This window comes from Dothidotthia symphoricarpi (genome assembly GCF_010015815.1).
Source record: "Dothidotthia symphoricarpi CBS 119687 unplaced genomic scaffold P153scaffold_6, whole genome shotgun sequence".
Taxonomy (NCBI): Eukaryota; Fungi; Ascomycota; class Dothideomycetes; order Pleosporales; family Dothidotthiaceae; genus Dothidotthia; species Dothidotthia symphoricarpi.
In genome coordinates, this window is record NW_022985013.1 from 1,218,644 (window position 1) to 1,235,446 (window position 16,803).

Genomic DNA, 16,803 nt, shown 5'->3' on the forward strand with positions numbered 1-16,803 from the left:
CTATCCAAGCAAAGACCGCGCCGCGACGAACTGTCAGAAGCTGACAGATTAAGAGTCTTTATTCGACTTGAGCAAGTCGAATAAGAAACACTGCGAAGCAGTACAACCAGCCAAATGCTTACCCAAATAGGCCCCAAATCTATCGTCATAAGTTGTTACTGGCGTGAGAGGACGCGCCCTTCGGGGTATACGAGACAGAGGAGTGAAAGAAGAGTCAGAACTGGAACGAAGGTCGATGAGGCTTACCATTACCTTGCAGAACCTTGGTTGTGCATAGCTTGTTGAAGCTGCTTAAACCCTGTTATTTCTCTGGGTGTAGAGATCTTGATGTTGTTGCTTGACGTGAAGTGTTGCACTTGGTCCACAACTACGTATGGTGTGGATATGTTCCCTACGCTGTGTGCCTCGAGGATGCTTGACCATTGGTAACAATTCCTCCCTGCAATAGCAACAGTAGACACCTCATCACGTGCGGATAACCTGCGAAAGAGGGTGAACATAACCTTACTCGCATTGTGCGCTGTATACATCGACTTACGCGGACTGCAGAGGTTGCTGTATAAACTTGGATGGTGGGCATTGCATCTCGAAGTAGACGATTGACACGCGTCTCGGGAAAACATAAATCCGCAACGCGCTAACGAAAGAGTGATGGCTCAGCTTGAACTTCAACCTTTTGACCGCCCATAGCTCTCTTCCAACCAACGCCCTACTCCCATAACTCACCATGGCCGAACAAGTTGCGCGTAACTCGGCGAAACGTACGCGCGAGCTATTCGCTGCGGATTTCGCGTCTCCCGCTGCTCTCGACCACACCCAAGCCCTCTCTACCACCATTCAACCCTCGACACCAGCACCCGCCGACCTGGCGCAAAATATCGGCATCTCGGTTCGCATACGCAACGAATACGAGCATGTACGTGACCTGCCTCCTGCACTGGCCGCGAAAATGGCCAGCGCGGCGTCCACCGCTGCGGAGCGCCGCAAGAAGATCAAGATGGCAAACGCAGAAGAGCAGGCGTCCGACCCCAAGGTGCGCAAGATGATCGAGGGTGTGTCGGAAAAAGCAGACAAGGCAAAGGATGCGCAAAGTATGGCGCTGGCTGTTAGAGTTGGAGGAAAGGGCACAGCGCCGAATGCGAATGGGCCAACGCCTAATAGACATACAACGTCGAGCGCGTTGGTGAGGAAGGACACTGTCAAGCAGAACAAGCCGGAGTGGCACCGGCCATGGAAGATTATGAGGGTAATCGCTGGGTCGAACGGATGGGTGAGGTCAGCTGCAGTGGAGCCGAACAACCAGTGGTTCGCTACCGGGTCTGCCGACCGAACCATCAAGATCTGGGATTTGGCCAGTGGCGCGCTGAAGCTCACGTTGACTGGACACATCAGCGCAGTACGTGGACTTGCTATCTCTCCCCGGCATCCTTATCTGTTCTCTTGCGGCGAGGACAAGATGATCAAATGCTGGGATCTCGAAACGAACAAGGTCATTCGCCATTACCACGGGCATTTGAGTGGTGTCTACAGTCTGTCGCTGCACCCAACACTCGATGTGCTAGTGTCTGGAGGAAGGGATGCAGCTGGGAGAGTCTGGGATATGCGCACTAGGACGAACGTCCATGTTCTGGGTGGTCACAAAGGCACAATCACAGATGTTCAGTGTCAAGAGGCGGATCCACAAGTCATTACAGGCTCCATGGACTCGACAATCCGGCTATGGGACCTGGCGGCAGGAAAGACTCAGACAGTACTTACCCACCACAAGAAGTCTGTAAGGACACTTGCCCTTCATCCGAAAGAATTCACATTCGCTTCCGGTTCTTCGCAATCCGTAAAGCAGTGGATGTGTCCACGCGGAGATTTCATGCTGAATATGCAGCCCGTGAACAGCATCGTCAACACGCTTTCTGTCAACGAAGACAACGTCATGTTTGCGGGAGGCGACGACGGCACAGTATCCTTCTTTGACTGGAAAACAGGGCACCGCTTCCAGCACACCGAGTCGATTGCTCAGCCGGGATCTCTGGACGCAGAGGCAGGCGTCATGTGCTCCACGTTTGACAAGACAGGGCTGCGGTTGATTACAGGAGAGTCGGACAAGACAATTAAGATTTGGAAGCAGGATGAAAATGCGACAGAAGAGACGCATCCGCTAGATTGGAAGCCAACGCTGGGTCGACAGAAGTTTTAAGACTGGGATTGGTCGGGATATGAAGGGCTGTATGGTACGCATTAGCTTGGAGTTGAGAAGGCGTTTAAAACCGGGATATCATTTGGCGTCAGGACTTGCGGTTTCGAGGGAGGGTATACCATGTAATGGTTTGTTGGGCGGGAGGCATTTTCCACGTCTCAGCGAACAAGATAGGTCGATGATATGAATTGACTGTCTCGTCTCAATACCTTCTCCAAAATTGTGATTATCACCCCGCAAGTGCCACGCATGCTCGACGTCGGGTCAAATATCCGGTCCGTGCGCTGTAAAGTGGCAGGTTTAATCCGTAGTAGCACCTACATGTCACGACAACCAACCCAAGATGCCGGATTGGGCGCAAGATTATGGCCAAGCGCAGAGAGATATGTCTCGCTGCCGTCGCCGTCTTCATCGCCTGGGGCTACCTGACACACTGGCAGCCCAAGCTGCACTATCTGCCCCATGCCTTAGTCGCCGGCGTTCTCGCGGCCCTCGCCGGGCTAGCATGGCTGACGCTCACGACTGCGTGGAGGAAAGAGCTGCGAGAGGGCGGGGAGGTCGATTACGGGCCGCGCCATGTTGCCTTTCTGGCGCCGGAGAAGTGGAGGGCTGAGAGGGAGGCGTTGACCAAGAGGAACATGTACATGATGGAGCCACTATACCCCGCGTCCTTTATTGTCTCGGACAGCCTCGACGTGCTGGTCGGCCTGGTGCTGCGCGACTTTGTCAAGAGCTGGTACGGTAGCATCAGCAAGAGCCCCACGTTTGTGAACGAGGTCGACCGGACGGTGCGCGCGGCGCTGGGCGAGATACGCGATCGCATACTGGCAGTCGACATGGTCGAGACGGTCGTGGCGCGCATGATCCCTCTGATCACCGACCACTTGCGCGCATCCTACGAGGCAGAGCGCGTCGTGCGCGGGCGCAAGCTGTCGCGCAACGTCACCGAGTCGGAAGAGCTGGATCTGGCTATTGCGGCCAAGTACAAGGAGGGTCGCCTGCATCCAGCAGCGTCGTTGGCATATTCCAACACGACGTCCATACAGCAGCAACACCTGCGCAGTGTCGTAGCTCGCCTGCTGCCCAAGATCATGCCTAGTAATATGACCACCAGTCCTGCGGTCAATATCCTCATCAAGGAGATGGTGGCTTGTGCAGTCTTGTCGCCCGTGATGCACATGTTCGCCGACCCCGATACGTGGAACCAGTTGATGGAAGGATACGTAAGAGCTGATGTCCCTTTGTGCGTACGAAACCTAACAGCCCCAGGGACGAACGTTGTTGCAAGAACGAAAGACCGTCCGTAAGCTTCGCGCAGCACTCGACGAACATGCGCCAGCCTCCCCGAGAACCCCAAAGGACTTCCAGTTTCCCAAGTTGGCGCCTGGTGATAACGAGAGGAAGTTTGAAAAGTTCATCAGAGCTATTAGACAAACCAACACCCTCGCAGATGCTCGCCGCTTTCGCAGCGAGATTTCAAGTCAACTACGGAAGGATTCCGTGGTCGAGGGCCAGGACCCAGCCTATCTCCGGCGTCTGGAAACGGCGCGACAGATTTTGGATTCGAAAGTCACCAACCTCAGTGCTGGTGGTTCTGTTCGGGCAAAGGTCGCTGCCCAAGAAAGGCCCACACACAAGCGGACAGCGTCCAGACTTGAGAATGCGTCTCTGCGAGAGGTACTTTACAATGCCTCGGGCCTTTCCTGTTTTATGGAGTTTATGGACCAAGCAAACCTGATGCGTCTGGTGCAGTTCTGGATAGTCGTGGATGGGTTTCGGAATCCGTTAGAGGTTGATACGGACGAGCCATCTGAGCATGTAGGCTCGTTGCCCGCTTGGTCAGACTCCGACCGCGCAGATATTGCTCAGATCAACGATACGTACCTATCGAAGCCAGAGCTCAAAATACTTCCAGAGGCACGGGAGGCGGTCGCCCAGTTCCTCAAATCAGGTCGGGCGGCGACGCTTCAGCAGTATCACAGCGCACGACGCGCCATACTACAAGCGCAAACAGCTGCCTATGACCAACTTCAAGAACCACACTTCAGAAGATTCAAAAGGTCAAACCTCTACTACAAGTGGTTGGCAATGGACGAAGCTGCAAACTCTGAGAGGAGCACCGTAAAAACAAGCACAGTGGCGCGAACGCTCGACAACCCGGCTTTAGCAGCGCCTATGATGGCTAGAACGCAGTCGGGACAGTTGAGCTCTTCACAGCGCGGAGATCTTCGTAGAGCAGTTGCCTCATCGTCAGATATCAAGAGTCAAGCGAGGATTAGGGACTTCGAGCCGCCCTCGCGACGCTCACTGGACGTACAGACGCCCACGGCTCCCAGAGCATCTCTATTCGACGATGACTACGACAATGATCCCTTGGCACAGTCAACCGCGAGCTTGGACTCGGATTCGGGACATGTCCGACCAAATGGAAATGACTCGCAGATTGTTGATGCTATGCAGGCTGCCCTGAATGACATATTAGACGAACCCGAGGGCTCTCTCTTTTACGAGCCAGGATTACATTCGTCTCGAGACAACGATTCAATGCGAGGTTCTATGGATTTACCAAGAGCTCTGTCTCCAAACCCGCTGTTACAACAGGGAAGGGAGAGGCCGAGCATTGCGTCATTGGGACTTGTCGGTGCGCCCAGAACGCGTGGCGTTTTCAACGATGATCTGTTTGGGGATGAACAAAAGTTCTTGGAAGATGAGATTGACGACCCAGAGCCCAGCAGTAAGACAGGAGACGATGAGATTCATGAAGCAGCCCCAGGAGACCTTGGCCTTGCGGAGGCCATCGATGCGCTCACGGCTGATATTGAACGCTTGGTCTCGCAGGAGTCGATCGTGGATTCGCTGACTTCAAAAGCCGAATTGACAAACAATGCGGCTGAACTGAGGATTCTGCGCAAGTCGAAAGCTAGCTTGCAAAGGGAGATACAGAGAAAGGAACTCCAACGGCAACAGTATATCATTCAAGAGAGTGATAACAGCTTGTATGGGCGTGCGACAGTGTTCATTCAATCGATCATGGTTGGTACGGAAGAGGACGGGAAGGAATATGCTATGTGTAAGGACTTACGATCTACGACCTGCCACAATACTAATGGGACTACAGATGTCATCGAAGTGAGACGCCGTGCTGGTGATCAGATGCCTGCCGCTACATGGGTTATTTCTCGCCGCTACAGCGAGTTCCATGACCTCAGCAAGCGGCTTCGTGCAAAGTTTCCTCAAGTTCGGAACCTTGAATTCCCGCGACGCCAGATGGTCCTCAAACTTCAAAAAGACTTCTTACACAAAAGAAGACTGGGCTTAGAGAAATATCTACGCGTAAGTCCTGTCCGTAGAACATCGTAAGTAAGCACTACTAATTCAGGGTCATTGCAGGAGCTCCTTCTTATCCCGTCAGTGTGCCGCAGTCTCGAACTCCGTGCCTTCCTCTCCCAAGCCACCATCAATCCCACCGACGCGACATCTTCTCAAAATCCCAACCCAGATGACTTTGTGACCCGCATCTACAACTCCGTCGCCGATGGCATGGAGGAGTTTCTCGGCAACATTCCTGTCCTCGACCAGCTATCCGTTGCAGGGCAGAACTTGATTTCCGCCGCGACTACACAGCTCGCCAACACCAACCAATCCAGCAACGGCACCAGCATAATTCCCAGCACCGACGCCGAAGCCGAAGCCGAGCTGCTAGCATTCGAGAACAAGGAGCTAGAACCGTTTGTCAAACCAATCTGCGATCTCTTCCTTGAAACCTTTGAGCTCAATCGCGAGAACAACTGGCTACGAGGCCGCGCCGTCGTCGTCGTACTGCATCAACTTCTCGGCGGGACTATCGAGCGCAAGATTCGTGAATCCTTCAACAGCTTCCTTTCTGAGGACAATGTTGCGCGGTACGTGGATGCACTCAAGGATTCCATGTGGCCGAATGGACGCATGAAGGCCGGTGTTGAGAGGACGAGTCAAGACAAGGTGAGGAGTAGGAAAGAGGCGGCCGCGGTGCTGGAGGTGCTTGTTCCCGAGCTGGCGAGCAGTGTGGTAGGGAGAGGCAATGCGCAGATGGCAGCGAGGAGACTGGAGGGGTGTCTGAATAATGCAAGGCTGAAGTAAGTACTTGTGTCAGGGAGCTTGGATGTGATGGCTGCTAACGAGGAACAGTACGCATCTTGCTTTTACGCTCATGGATGAGATGGTTCAGGTTCTGTTCCCAGATGTTGGGGTTAAATGATGTGTCTATGTATGCATTAATGGCGTTTTTGGGACGTGTATGGGACATGATACTCGTAGTGGTGTTCTGTTTGTGGTGGAAGCCAGCCGTATTCAGAATTGATCTCAATATATCGATGAAATTTCATCGTTCTACTGCAAGGATATACATGTGTTTGTATTCTACAAATGCGTCGCCCATTTTATATCTCGACCATATCTATCTTCCCCGTCTTCCTCTTTCCCTTCAAATACTTCTAACCATCGAAGAAGACGCACAATACTAATCTACACACGTGCCGATAGTAGTCAAAAGATAACCAACGTCGTACACGCCATACCATACACAGCATACCAGTTCACACACACACAAGCACACCCCCTATATCCCTCCCCTTACAAACCATCTCAACACCCACTCAGCCCCCGCTGACAGCAGCAGCAGCACCCCACCCACCTCAGCTCAAGCGGTCGTGCAACCGCACCGCGCCCTGCACGTAAGCCGCATTCTCGTCCCCCCTTGCACAAGCCCGAGGTAAAATAAGAAGCGCTCGCATGCCCGCCTGCCCCGTTCGCGGCACGTCGAGCTGTGTTGCCGACTATCTTTATCTGCCGCGTCTTGGACGGGACGCTGATGTGAACGAGGGGGGTGGATGGAGGGATGGGTGGACGGCTGAATTGTTGTCGGGTGGTTGGTTGGATGGTGGGTTGCGGGCGCTTATGCAAGTGACGACGTTGGATCGACGAGCACGTGGGGGGAGGGCATGGCTTGCCGTTGCTATACCTAGATTGGGCACGGCGTATTGGGATGGGATGGCATGGCATGGGATGTGAGTACTTTTGCGTCACGGGAGGTGTGTGTGGGAGAGTGTAGAAAGATTGTGTTTGATGCTTAGTTGTTGTAAGGCTGTCTACCTATGAGGGTTGCCCTTCTCAGCATCAGCATCATCTTTGTTTTCTTCTCTTCTTCTTTTCCTTGTACATCTTGTCATGTTGATTAGATATATAGATAGATACATACCCGGCCCTGATCTGACCCGATCTGATCTACTCCGATCCAACCTCACCCCACGGCAAAGCGCGCTTACCTATCACTTCCTCCCCATCACATCCCATTCCACGCGCATTCAGTCATGATTTGCAGCGAAGACAATCAGCCTTGCATAACCGCCGCGTCCAGCTGACCGTTTCTGCAACCCATAGGGCGCAGACCCAAGTCAGTTAACACTATACCTCGCGCATGTACGTAGCATATCTCTCCGTCTTGAGCTAGAACACACGGATCGATACTTCGACATCGGCCGGTTCCGAAAGCCCTCATGCCGTGCTATGTCACGCACTCGGCAACTGCGTACAAGTCGTATAAGTCGCATGTACCGACGGGCGTGTGACCTCGTGCGTGCGAGGTGTTTGCGCTGGTGTTGCATGTTGGCGGCTAGATCGGGGGTTGCGGGGTAGGTACATGGTGGGGTGGATGGATGGATGCAAAAGGCGGGGGTTGGAAGATCGATCTGCGTCATGGCATGCTGCAGGATGTACGTGGTGGGAACGGGCGCACAGATGCGTGGTCTGGTTTGAAACTTGTGGTGGGATGGTTCACTGGCGAGGGCGCGAAGGATTGCGCGAACGGCTGTTCTTGTAGTCGCTTGTAGGTAGGTGCTGTACGTGTACTGTTCATGCATCGATGTGCATGTATGTATGTGGTAGTTTAGGGGTTAATGCTGTCAGTCCTGAAACAGGAATGTTGTGGTGTGAGAGGGAACCTAATGTTGTGTACGTCTGTTCTAGAATGGGATTTGGATTCGGATCTAGGAGCTGTCAGTTGTCTTCTTTCGACGTCGTGATACGTAAGACGACAGTGAGATACCTATCAAAACGGCGAGACTTTACTGTCTCCAATGAATCAATTCAGCCAGTCAACCCGATAATCGTGTCCTACCCACCATTACCACAGACACAGCATCCAACAGACCTGACCTCATTTCCACCTCATCCAAGGACCATCCCGTCCCAACCCAGCATCATCAAGACACTTCGCGCCCCATCTCAAAGACATCACACCCTCAGTCAACCCGACAAGAGCCCAACAACGCAACGAAAACTATATGAAACACCATGCAGCCTAACGGCGGAGGCCTGCCAAAAGAGCCGCAGGCAGTTTATTCCTATGCGTCTCCCCCGTTTGCATTTCCAGGGTCCCGCCGGTGAGACGAGGGACTTGTAGGAGCTCGCTGTGTGTTTTGTAGGTTGATTGGCTGATTGATGGTTGATGCCCAACCCACATCGATGCTCGCACACACACATGAATGCGAACACAGTGAACGTAAACCAAACGTCAGCCACACCGGTATCTGGAGAATTCTTGCTTCGCATCATGATTACACTTTGCGTGGTCTTGCCTCAGCCTTGCGCATCACGACACTGGCAATCTAATACCCAGGTAGAACATGATGTATGTAATGTGACATGACGAGACAGAAACCAACTCCCCTCCCATCTTCTCACAACGATAGAGCAAACACAACAGAAGACATCAGCCTTGCCAATCAATTCACACCCAACAGCCCTACAGCTTCTCCAAACAGAACTACAAATGCCCATACACAGCCAGACAGACGCACCACACATCAACGTCGCAAGCGCCGCATCAATCAACCCCATCGCATGATTGGCGTCCAAGCACCGCCACGAACCACCCCAATCCCAACTAACACAATCCCCTCCCATCACGCAGCAACAAGAAAAAGGTGTGTGCGTGAGTCACACGCCCACAAAATCCACATACGTACGTAGTTGTACGTACAAGTCTACCCACTCCACTCCACTCCACCCACCAAGGCGTACGAGCGTGTGTGTGAGAGCGTGTGTGTGGAACAGTCGGTTAAACAGACATAGCATGACATGACATACATTGCCCGCCTGCCTGCATGTATGCATGCATGAATAGACGGGGCGCAAAAAGCAAGTTTCAAGGCAATTTTTTTCCTACTTGGGGGGCAGAGTGCGCGGCTGCCGTTGGCTCGTTGGCTTGCTGGCTCGTCTCGGACTGGGCCCATGTGGAGACTTGCATGTACGCATGCATGCGCGCAGGAAAGCTGGGACGGAGTTCATGGGCATAGCGGTGTAAAAAAAACAATAGCTGCAAGGACCGGGCAGATCAATGTAAGGTGAGGCGAGGCAAGGCGAGGCAGGGCGAAGCATTGATCTTCAGTAGCGGTGAAGCGCGCACAGTGGGGATTTGCAAAAGAGTCAAAATTGAAGAAGTAGACGGACCGATGGATAATATTTGGTAAAACATGGCAGATGAAAGGTAAATAACTACTTTCGACCGTGAGGTCCCATGAGAAAATGCCTGTCGCTATATACAAGCCGGCTGTTTCCCAGATCTAGAACACACACACATCGCGATATGCCTGAGAAGACAAAAAACAATAACAAGAGAACCCCGAGAGAAACAGAACACCTCATCAATATAGATGACGATGATGATGATGCGATGGCCCGCGGTCCCAGCCCACCAGCCTGAACACCTTGCTTGCAAACAAAAAAAGAGACCCACACAAAAAAACGCTGTCAAGAGAGCAAAAAATTGAAGAAAGCAGAAAAAGACTCGAAGGAGGGGGTATCGCAAAGAAAAACAGACTTTTTCCTGTGACCCACCCAATGCAGTTCCCATCCGTTCGACCCGGTAGTAGACTAGTGTTACAGTGATGATCGACCCGAACAGAAAACGCAGGATTAACGATTAAAGAGCAAGAAAGGGTATCTCGCGGTAAGATCAAAACAGAGCGGAAAGGCGGACAAAACAGACAATGACGGGGTCTGAAAATAGACCCAGACAGACAAACGCCAGCGCCAAGGCGTCTAGGTAGAGATGATGAAGATGATGAGGATGATGTGAGGTGATGTGAGACATCCTAGGCAGCAGGATAGCGAAGGATGTCTTCGCAGTTTGCATCGAAGCGCATGCTCCACAGACGCATTCCAGTCATGAGCTTCTCGGTCTTCTCGAGCTCACGATCGCGGCCGAAGATGGAGTTGACAAACTCGGAGCCGCTGTTCTTGCCCATGGATACAGGCTTCTCGGGGCCGCTCTCCTTCTTAGCGGCTTTCCACATGTAGTCTTCGCATACTTTGAGGAGCTTGGCGAAGCGAACCCACAGACGCTCGCCACTCTCGAGGAAATCCTCGACCATCTCGCGGCTCTCCTTCTTGCGGATCTTGTTCATGTTCTCGTCGGCACGCTTGACCTTGCCGGCAAGCTGGATGAGAAGGAGCCACAGCTCGCCTGCCATTTCGGCGAGAGGGGTGGCGGGGCCGTAGTGGAAGACGGTCCAGTCGTAGATCCACTTGCCGAGAGAGTTGGCATCGAAGACGCTGCCGAGCAGCATGATGGGTTCTTCTGTGGGGTCCCAGTTCTTGTACGAGTAGCCAGCAGGGATGCGGGCGCGACGTGCGTCCTCTTCGGTGGCCTTGGGAGCAGTCTTTGTGGAGGCCGAGGGCCGCTTCGGTGTGGCGGCGGCGGCGGCTGGCTGTGGTTGGGATCGGGTCGAGTGCGAGGAGCGTCGCTGGCGGCTAGCGTTGGCCTTTGGCTCTGCATCATAGATAGGGACCTGATCATAGTAATAGCGATCAGCATCCCCGTACATGTCGTATCGATCGTACTGTTGGTACGGCGGCGGCGGGCTCTCGTAAACGTCGTAGTCGCGTTCGTACCCGTAGCCATCGTCGTCGTAGACGATTTTGGTGTGGACGTAGCGCGTTGACTGAGATGGCCGACGCTTCCTCTCGCGAGGATAAGTCTTGAGAGGAGAGGCGTACGACTCGCGGCGAGGCCTGCTGCTTGGACGGATATAATCGAAACCATCACTTACATATTCAGGCGTAGCTCGCGGCGTCGCGTATGCGCGCGGTGTAGCGAAGTCGGCCCCGTACGAGGGCATGGCTCCACGCGACGAGGTGTACGACGAATACTGCGAGGATGGGACGGCGTGCGAGGCGCGGCGGGAGTGCGTCTTGGTCTTGGGGCTGTCCTGGGGAGAAGGCGTGGCGGGGCCGTGGCGGGTCGAGTAGTAGGCGGCGTGCACGCCGGGGCCAGGTGACATGGGCGGCGTGGCGCGGTAGTCGTAGGGCATGTAGCCGGGGGGAGGTGTGCGGTACTGTGTCTGTGTTGCGTACATGTTGGCGGTGTTGTGAGGTGCGGGTGTGCGGGGTCGAGTCGTCGCTGCCGTCTGTGGAGAAGGCGAGCAAGGAGCAGTGTCAGGCCGTGCCTGTCTCAGCGTGGTATTTGCAGGCCGTGGGTGTGTCGCCGTGCGCGGTCGGCGGCGGCAGTGGTGGAGGTGGAGGACGGAGCAGCGGCGGCGGGCAAGAAGAGGGAGGGCCGGCTCTGTCTGCTACACATTTGATGGTCGGCTCGCAGGTGCTAGGGGGTGCCAGAAGGATCCAGAGTGAGGGATCCCGGGTTGCCGTGTGCCGTGGGGAGCGAGACGTGACGTGACGTCTGAAAGCTTGGTAGTGGTGCTGAGGGTCGAGTTCGCAGGAGGGCAGCGACGCGGGCAGCGCCTGCCCTTTAGAAGGCTACTCGTTCCGTGCGCGGACCACGTCGGCCAGGGGGCCCCTGCACTGCGCCATTCACCGCTAGCTGTGCCCAAGCACCCCTGACCCTCCCTCTCCCACGGGTCCGAGAGCATCGCACAGCCTGCAGTGCCTCCCTTGGTTGCCCACGCGTATTCTGGGACCTTTGCTCCGACGCCGAGTGGCCAGCCGCCGGGCGCTGACTCTTGCTGCGACGCTGCCCTGCACCACTCGACGGCTGCGAGAAGCTGCTGGAAGCTGCCAAACCAGCTACTCATCTGCCAAACCAGTTGCTCATCCACGCGCGCCGTCGTGCTGCCTGACGGACGGACTGTGGCTGTGGAGGGCGGCCGTCGAGTGCTCTGGCCTTGGCAGCTCTGGGTAATTATGGGCCCCAAATGCAATATGCCCTGGCCGTGATCCTGGCCAGCCGCCGCTCGCCATGCTCGCTCGCTCCAAAAACGACGGGAGCTACGGCAAGAGGACCAGAGTTGGTTGCATCCAGAGTTGCGTCGACGGTGCTTCCAAATACCCCTTGCTGTGCAACGCCTGAACAACCCTCTTTGTCCCCTCACTCTGCCACCGTTTTCAGCGTGTTTCGTTTGCTGCTGCTGAGGCCCCTCCTTGCACACGGCGCTCCACTTCTGTCACCTCCGCCCTCAGCATGAACCACCCGCCCTGGGCTTGGGCACCACGCCCGTTCGCTGATTGAGAGCGGCAGCCAGGCTGCCCATTGTTTGTCTGTGCACTGGGCCTGCGCGCCGCCTCCTGGCACCAGCGTCCTCCCACATGGTTGTCGTACGCAGCCAAATGAGTGGCGACCGTCTCGCCTGCCCAAGAGCGAGCACAACGTCGTCGTTGGCCTGCAGCCCCCATCACGACATGTCCCCCAGCTCGGGATGGCTTCCCTGGGAGCACTATTCTCCCTAGCACCAGGACTACACAGAGCCGTCGTCGCGGCACACGGCTGCCTCTGAGTCTCCGTCCAGAGCAACGGGTGTCCACCACTCAACGTCGTCCCGGCTCGCCTGCCATGATTGCTAGGAAGGCCCTTCCATCTCATCGGAGCCGCATTCACTGCTTGGGCCTCCTGCGAGTCTCTCCTTGACACACGGTACGAAGCCCAATTTCCCTTGGATGAAAATTTTCTTCCCACCATGGCACACACAATCCATGCCGCCGCCTGGAGAGCTATCTATGCTGCTGTTTACCGCTACTCGCCTTCCACCGACGATGCCATGGTTACGGTCCACCACTGCTGCATACCGCTCTTGCACCTCCGCTCTGATTTGCCGGGGAAGCCTGGAACACCATAGCAAAAAGATCGCGGCGACATGGATGATCTGCCCGCTCGCAGCAACCACCCCAAACCAGCAAGTCTGCACCCCAATCGAGTCGCGCGTCGCCTCTGATTGGCCCTGCATCCAACGCCGCCAGCCGTGCTTTGCATGAAGCGTGCGCCCGGGACGTGCTCAGTCTCGTTTCTGCCGTTTGCTCATATCCTGCAATTTGTCGGCACACAGTTCATTTCGAATTTCGATATCAATGCTTATCCCCCATTGGACACAGTATTGTCTTATCCTTGCACTTGTCTGCGGATGCGTTCCTAGCGAGGCCGCACATTATATTTTGGACGCCATTCCTCCGTCTAGCAAGGCATCCACTTTGTTATCAGACAACTCACCTTGCGTGTCCCCCATGCGCATCGTGTTTGTGTGACTCCTCAGGACTGTTTGCTCCGCGTCCGAAAAGTACCTTTCGTTCTTCGTCGTTGGATTGGTGCCAGAAATAATTTCTGACACGGAACCATGACCAGACATACACAAAATGTCGTTGCATGAATTTGTTTGGTTCGGTACTCAGGTTGGTGCTTTTGCGCAAAACAACCTTCTATCGGTTGGGAGCAAGTAGCGGAATCGTTGGTAGGCTCGCCATGTCACAGCTCACTTAGGTTCGCGCAGCATCATCAGCCCTGTCGCACGGGATTCGCTGAGAACCACGTTTCTGCCACGACTGCAGGCTGAGCAATGCGTAGCGTATGCGAGCGGTCCTGCTACTACATGACGCAGCTTACCACGACGACTCCCAAAATACGCTGCAGCCCGACAAATCATTGATCGTTACCTGTAATCATCATTTCTGGCATATGGTAGGTAGTGTCTGTGGCGGTGCAGTACTCGGCATCGCTCTTGTCCGATTCATACGTGTATATACAATTAGCCTCTTATGGATAGTGATGGCGAGACATCGAAGAATTTTGTGGCAAGCTTCGCCTCGGACGAATTGTCGCTAGAAACGCCACCTTACACGGAGCTCGCGAACTCTTGCAAACGGAAATCTTCGGATTACGGCCAGCGACCTCGTCTCGGAGTCAAAGCCAAAGTTTTTGTCGTTACTGTCGACACGTAAATACGAAACAAGTAAAGCGACGTTAACTTCAGCGTATCTCCCGTAAACCGAGAACCGTTCTTCAGTGACCAATCACAGTCCATGGCGAAGAATATATGATACGAATATTGTTTGCCACACATCTCTCGGGTCGTATCTTGAGTACTGACCAGGTGCTGCCCTTTCACCCCCGTTCGCATAACAACCAAAAACGCTTGATGGTCGCAACCTCCGAGGACATCGTTGGGAACCATGGTCGATGAGTCATGTCAAAGCTCAGGGTGATTTACGTCGCGATATGAGATTGCATCAAACAGGCTTTCCCTAGCCAAGCTAAAAGCATCGGCGGCTGATTTCAAGGTCCCATCTTGCCATGGTGTCTTGTTATCGTCTCCGCATAGCCGCGCTCAGGGATCATTCCAGTCACTGCATTGAGGCTCTGTGATAGATCACTCCAATCTCGACATGCACTCATATCGTTTTAGGCAACCGTTAAAGGGTCCTACTCGCCCATGCACCCCGGTCCTTTGCTTTCATTTCTTGTTTACTGATTGCCTCCCGTTTCGTTGTCACATGTGCCTTCCCTTTCCAACCACGGCTGCGATGCTACCGCCTCGCTGAAACACTCATTCGTGCTCATCCAATCATCTCAAGAGAATGTATTCCGCCACTCTTTTCTTCATTCGCCATCCCTCGCTATATCTCGTGTCATCGGGAGCTTCTGCTTTTAACGATCGGGCTGAAGCAAATAGGGCTTTGACGTCGACTATCGCTTCGCTGCTGCCTAGATCTCCTTTAGATGATTGGCTGCTGATTAAAAGAGCAGTCCTACGATGACGACCGCGATATGATGAATGGAGATGGTGTCTGACGAACAACGTATTGACGTGAGCTGCTGTGATCAGTCACACAAAGCAGTAGAGCTGAGCTGAGCTTCACATGCTTTGACTCACAATACTGCCACAATCCTGCAAGATACACAAAGCACAGGGACATAGCGCTGAGTAAGTCGGGTAATAGTAACTTTAGCCCCAAAGATAAAGTCGGGGTTTTAACTGTCCGCTCGCATGCAGAGAGAAGGTAATCTTCAAGATGACGCAGATGGAAAGGGCAAGGTTTACAAGAGACCTCGTGTATGGTAATGAGGTGCGATGCTTCATCGAGTACCCCTACGGATAGTGATGTTGTTCCTATGTGTTACGACGTTTCTCATTAATACAAGGGGATCGTTTCAATCAAGCAAGGTCTCGTTTTCATCATATATGTGCTTTCCTTCTATTTTCGTAGTATATGTATTCACATCTACTCATGTATCTATCTCCTACAGCGTGACGTGTCCTCAATAACATCCGTCTCCATAACATTTCACGATATCCACGCCTAAACATACTCACGTCTTCTTCGATCGCTAACCTGCCTACGACACCCTACAGGCCCTTCTCGCACTACTTTGATTTACTGTCAAGTGTATACCACGCTTCCATAGTGGAGAGTCGCGGTGTATATATCCCCATCTCATCCTTGTCTCAACCTGATCCACAGTGTGCAGACTGTAGGTCCTAAATGCTGCGCTCTTAGCATGCACATGAATGTGGCTTCTTTTCTCTCGGTAAGAGAGGGGGGAGCGAAATGAGCAAGGGGTTTGTATGGTAAGTCAACAAGTCAACAATGCAATGAAGATAGAACAAATGAAGAGGGGAGATACGTGCTGTGGAACCCGGTCCAGCAAAGTAAGTTGATGTGTAGTGGGCGAGTGTGGTTGTGGAAGGGAGGGAGGGTGAGGATAACAATGTACTCTCTTACTTGAACATATATATACACATGTCTGTTACAATCTCCAACGTCTTATTGATTCATCTAGGTCCAAACTTAATAACATCTCTCCGTACGCTCTTCGAGATCTGATAATTACCAACTACCCAGCATGACATACTCTGCTCTATTACTTCTTCTTTTTCCCCTCCCACATTGCATCAGGTCGCATACATCATGCCAGCCATAATACAACATATCACATACCACTTACCCACTCCACTGTATTCCAATCCACTCATCGCCTACAACCCAGAACCTAGCAGTACACTGGACAGGGAATAGGAAATGTTACGATACACTCTGCAACACTTATCCATGTCCAAACCCTCCTGAACTATAACCCACAGATCACACTATATATCTTGCCATTGCACACAAGTATCTGCGTTAAGGTACCATCCGTTCGTTTGTCCATGCTATACGCGTGTTTGGTTTTCTAGAAGGCGTGAAAACAGCTAGTAGCAAGTAGGCGGTGTGTTCTACCATGGTATGTATGTCAGTGTAGTAAATGTCATTGGATGTATTTGTTGTAGAAGTAGTGGCGGTGGAAACAAGCTATTCTAATTGTAATCTTCATTTCAAACCTCCTCTCATGGAATCGTCAGAGCAGCCGACTC

At 53.4% G+C, this 16,803-nt stretch overlaps 5 protein-coding genes across 5 annotated transcripts; 2 read left to right on the forward strand and 3 right to left on the reverse strand.

Annotated features, from left to right (window-relative positions):
* Positions 1-711: 711 nt before the first annotated feature.
* On the forward strand, positions 712-2,374 carry P153DRAFT_365257 (pre-mRNA-splicing factor prp46). The gene has a single exon (XM_033667792.1). The coding sequence runs from the start codon at positions 728-730 to the stop codon at positions 2,192-2,194; it is 1,467 nt and encodes a 488-aa protein (XP_033526073.1). The 5' UTR covers positions 712-727; the 3' UTR covers positions 2,195-2,374.
* A 57-nt stretch (positions 2,375-2,431) lies between these two features.
* Positions 2,432-6,572, forward strand: P153DRAFT_429926 (intermediate filament protein-like protein). Its single transcript, XM_033672806.1, has 5 exons — positions 2,432-3,417; positions 3,464-5,264; positions 5,313-5,527; positions 5,585-6,309; positions 6,362-6,572. The coding sequence occupies exons 1-5, from the start codon at positions 2,560-2,562 to the stop codon at positions 6,429-6,431; spliced, it is 3,669 nt and encodes a 1,222-aa protein (XP_033526074.1). The 5' UTR covers positions 2,432-2,559; the 3' UTR covers positions 6,432-6,572.
* A 3,044-nt stretch (positions 6,573-9,616) lies between these two features.
* On the reverse strand, positions 9,617-10,206 carry P153DRAFT_201060 (uncharacterized protein). Its single transcript, XM_033662490.1, has one exon. The coding sequence runs from the start codon at positions 10,083-10,085 to the stop codon at positions 9,768-9,770; it is 318 nt and encodes a 105-aa protein (XP_033526075.1). The 5' UTR covers positions 10,086-10,206; the 3' UTR covers positions 9,617-9,767.
* A 120-nt stretch (positions 10,207-10,326) lies between these two features.
* On the reverse strand, positions 10,327-11,589 carry P153DRAFT_286595 (uncharacterized protein; the record flags this gene model as incomplete). The annotated part of the gene is made up of 1 exon (XM_033663479.1): positions 10,327-11,589. One exon carries the CDS (start codon positions 11,587-11,589, stop codon positions 10,327-10,329), a length of 1,263 nt encoding a protein of 420 aa, XP_033526076.1.
* Positions 11,590-12,325: 736 nt separating this feature from the next.
* P153DRAFT_201114 (uncharacterized protein) lies at positions 12,326-13,335 on the reverse strand. Its single transcript, XM_033662491.1, has one exon. The coding sequence runs from the start codon at positions 13,140-13,142 to the stop codon at positions 12,555-12,557; it is 588 nt and encodes a 195-aa protein (XP_033526077.1). The 5' UTR covers positions 13,143-13,335; the 3' UTR covers positions 12,326-12,554.
* Positions 13,336-16,803: the final 3,468 nt, after the last annotated feature.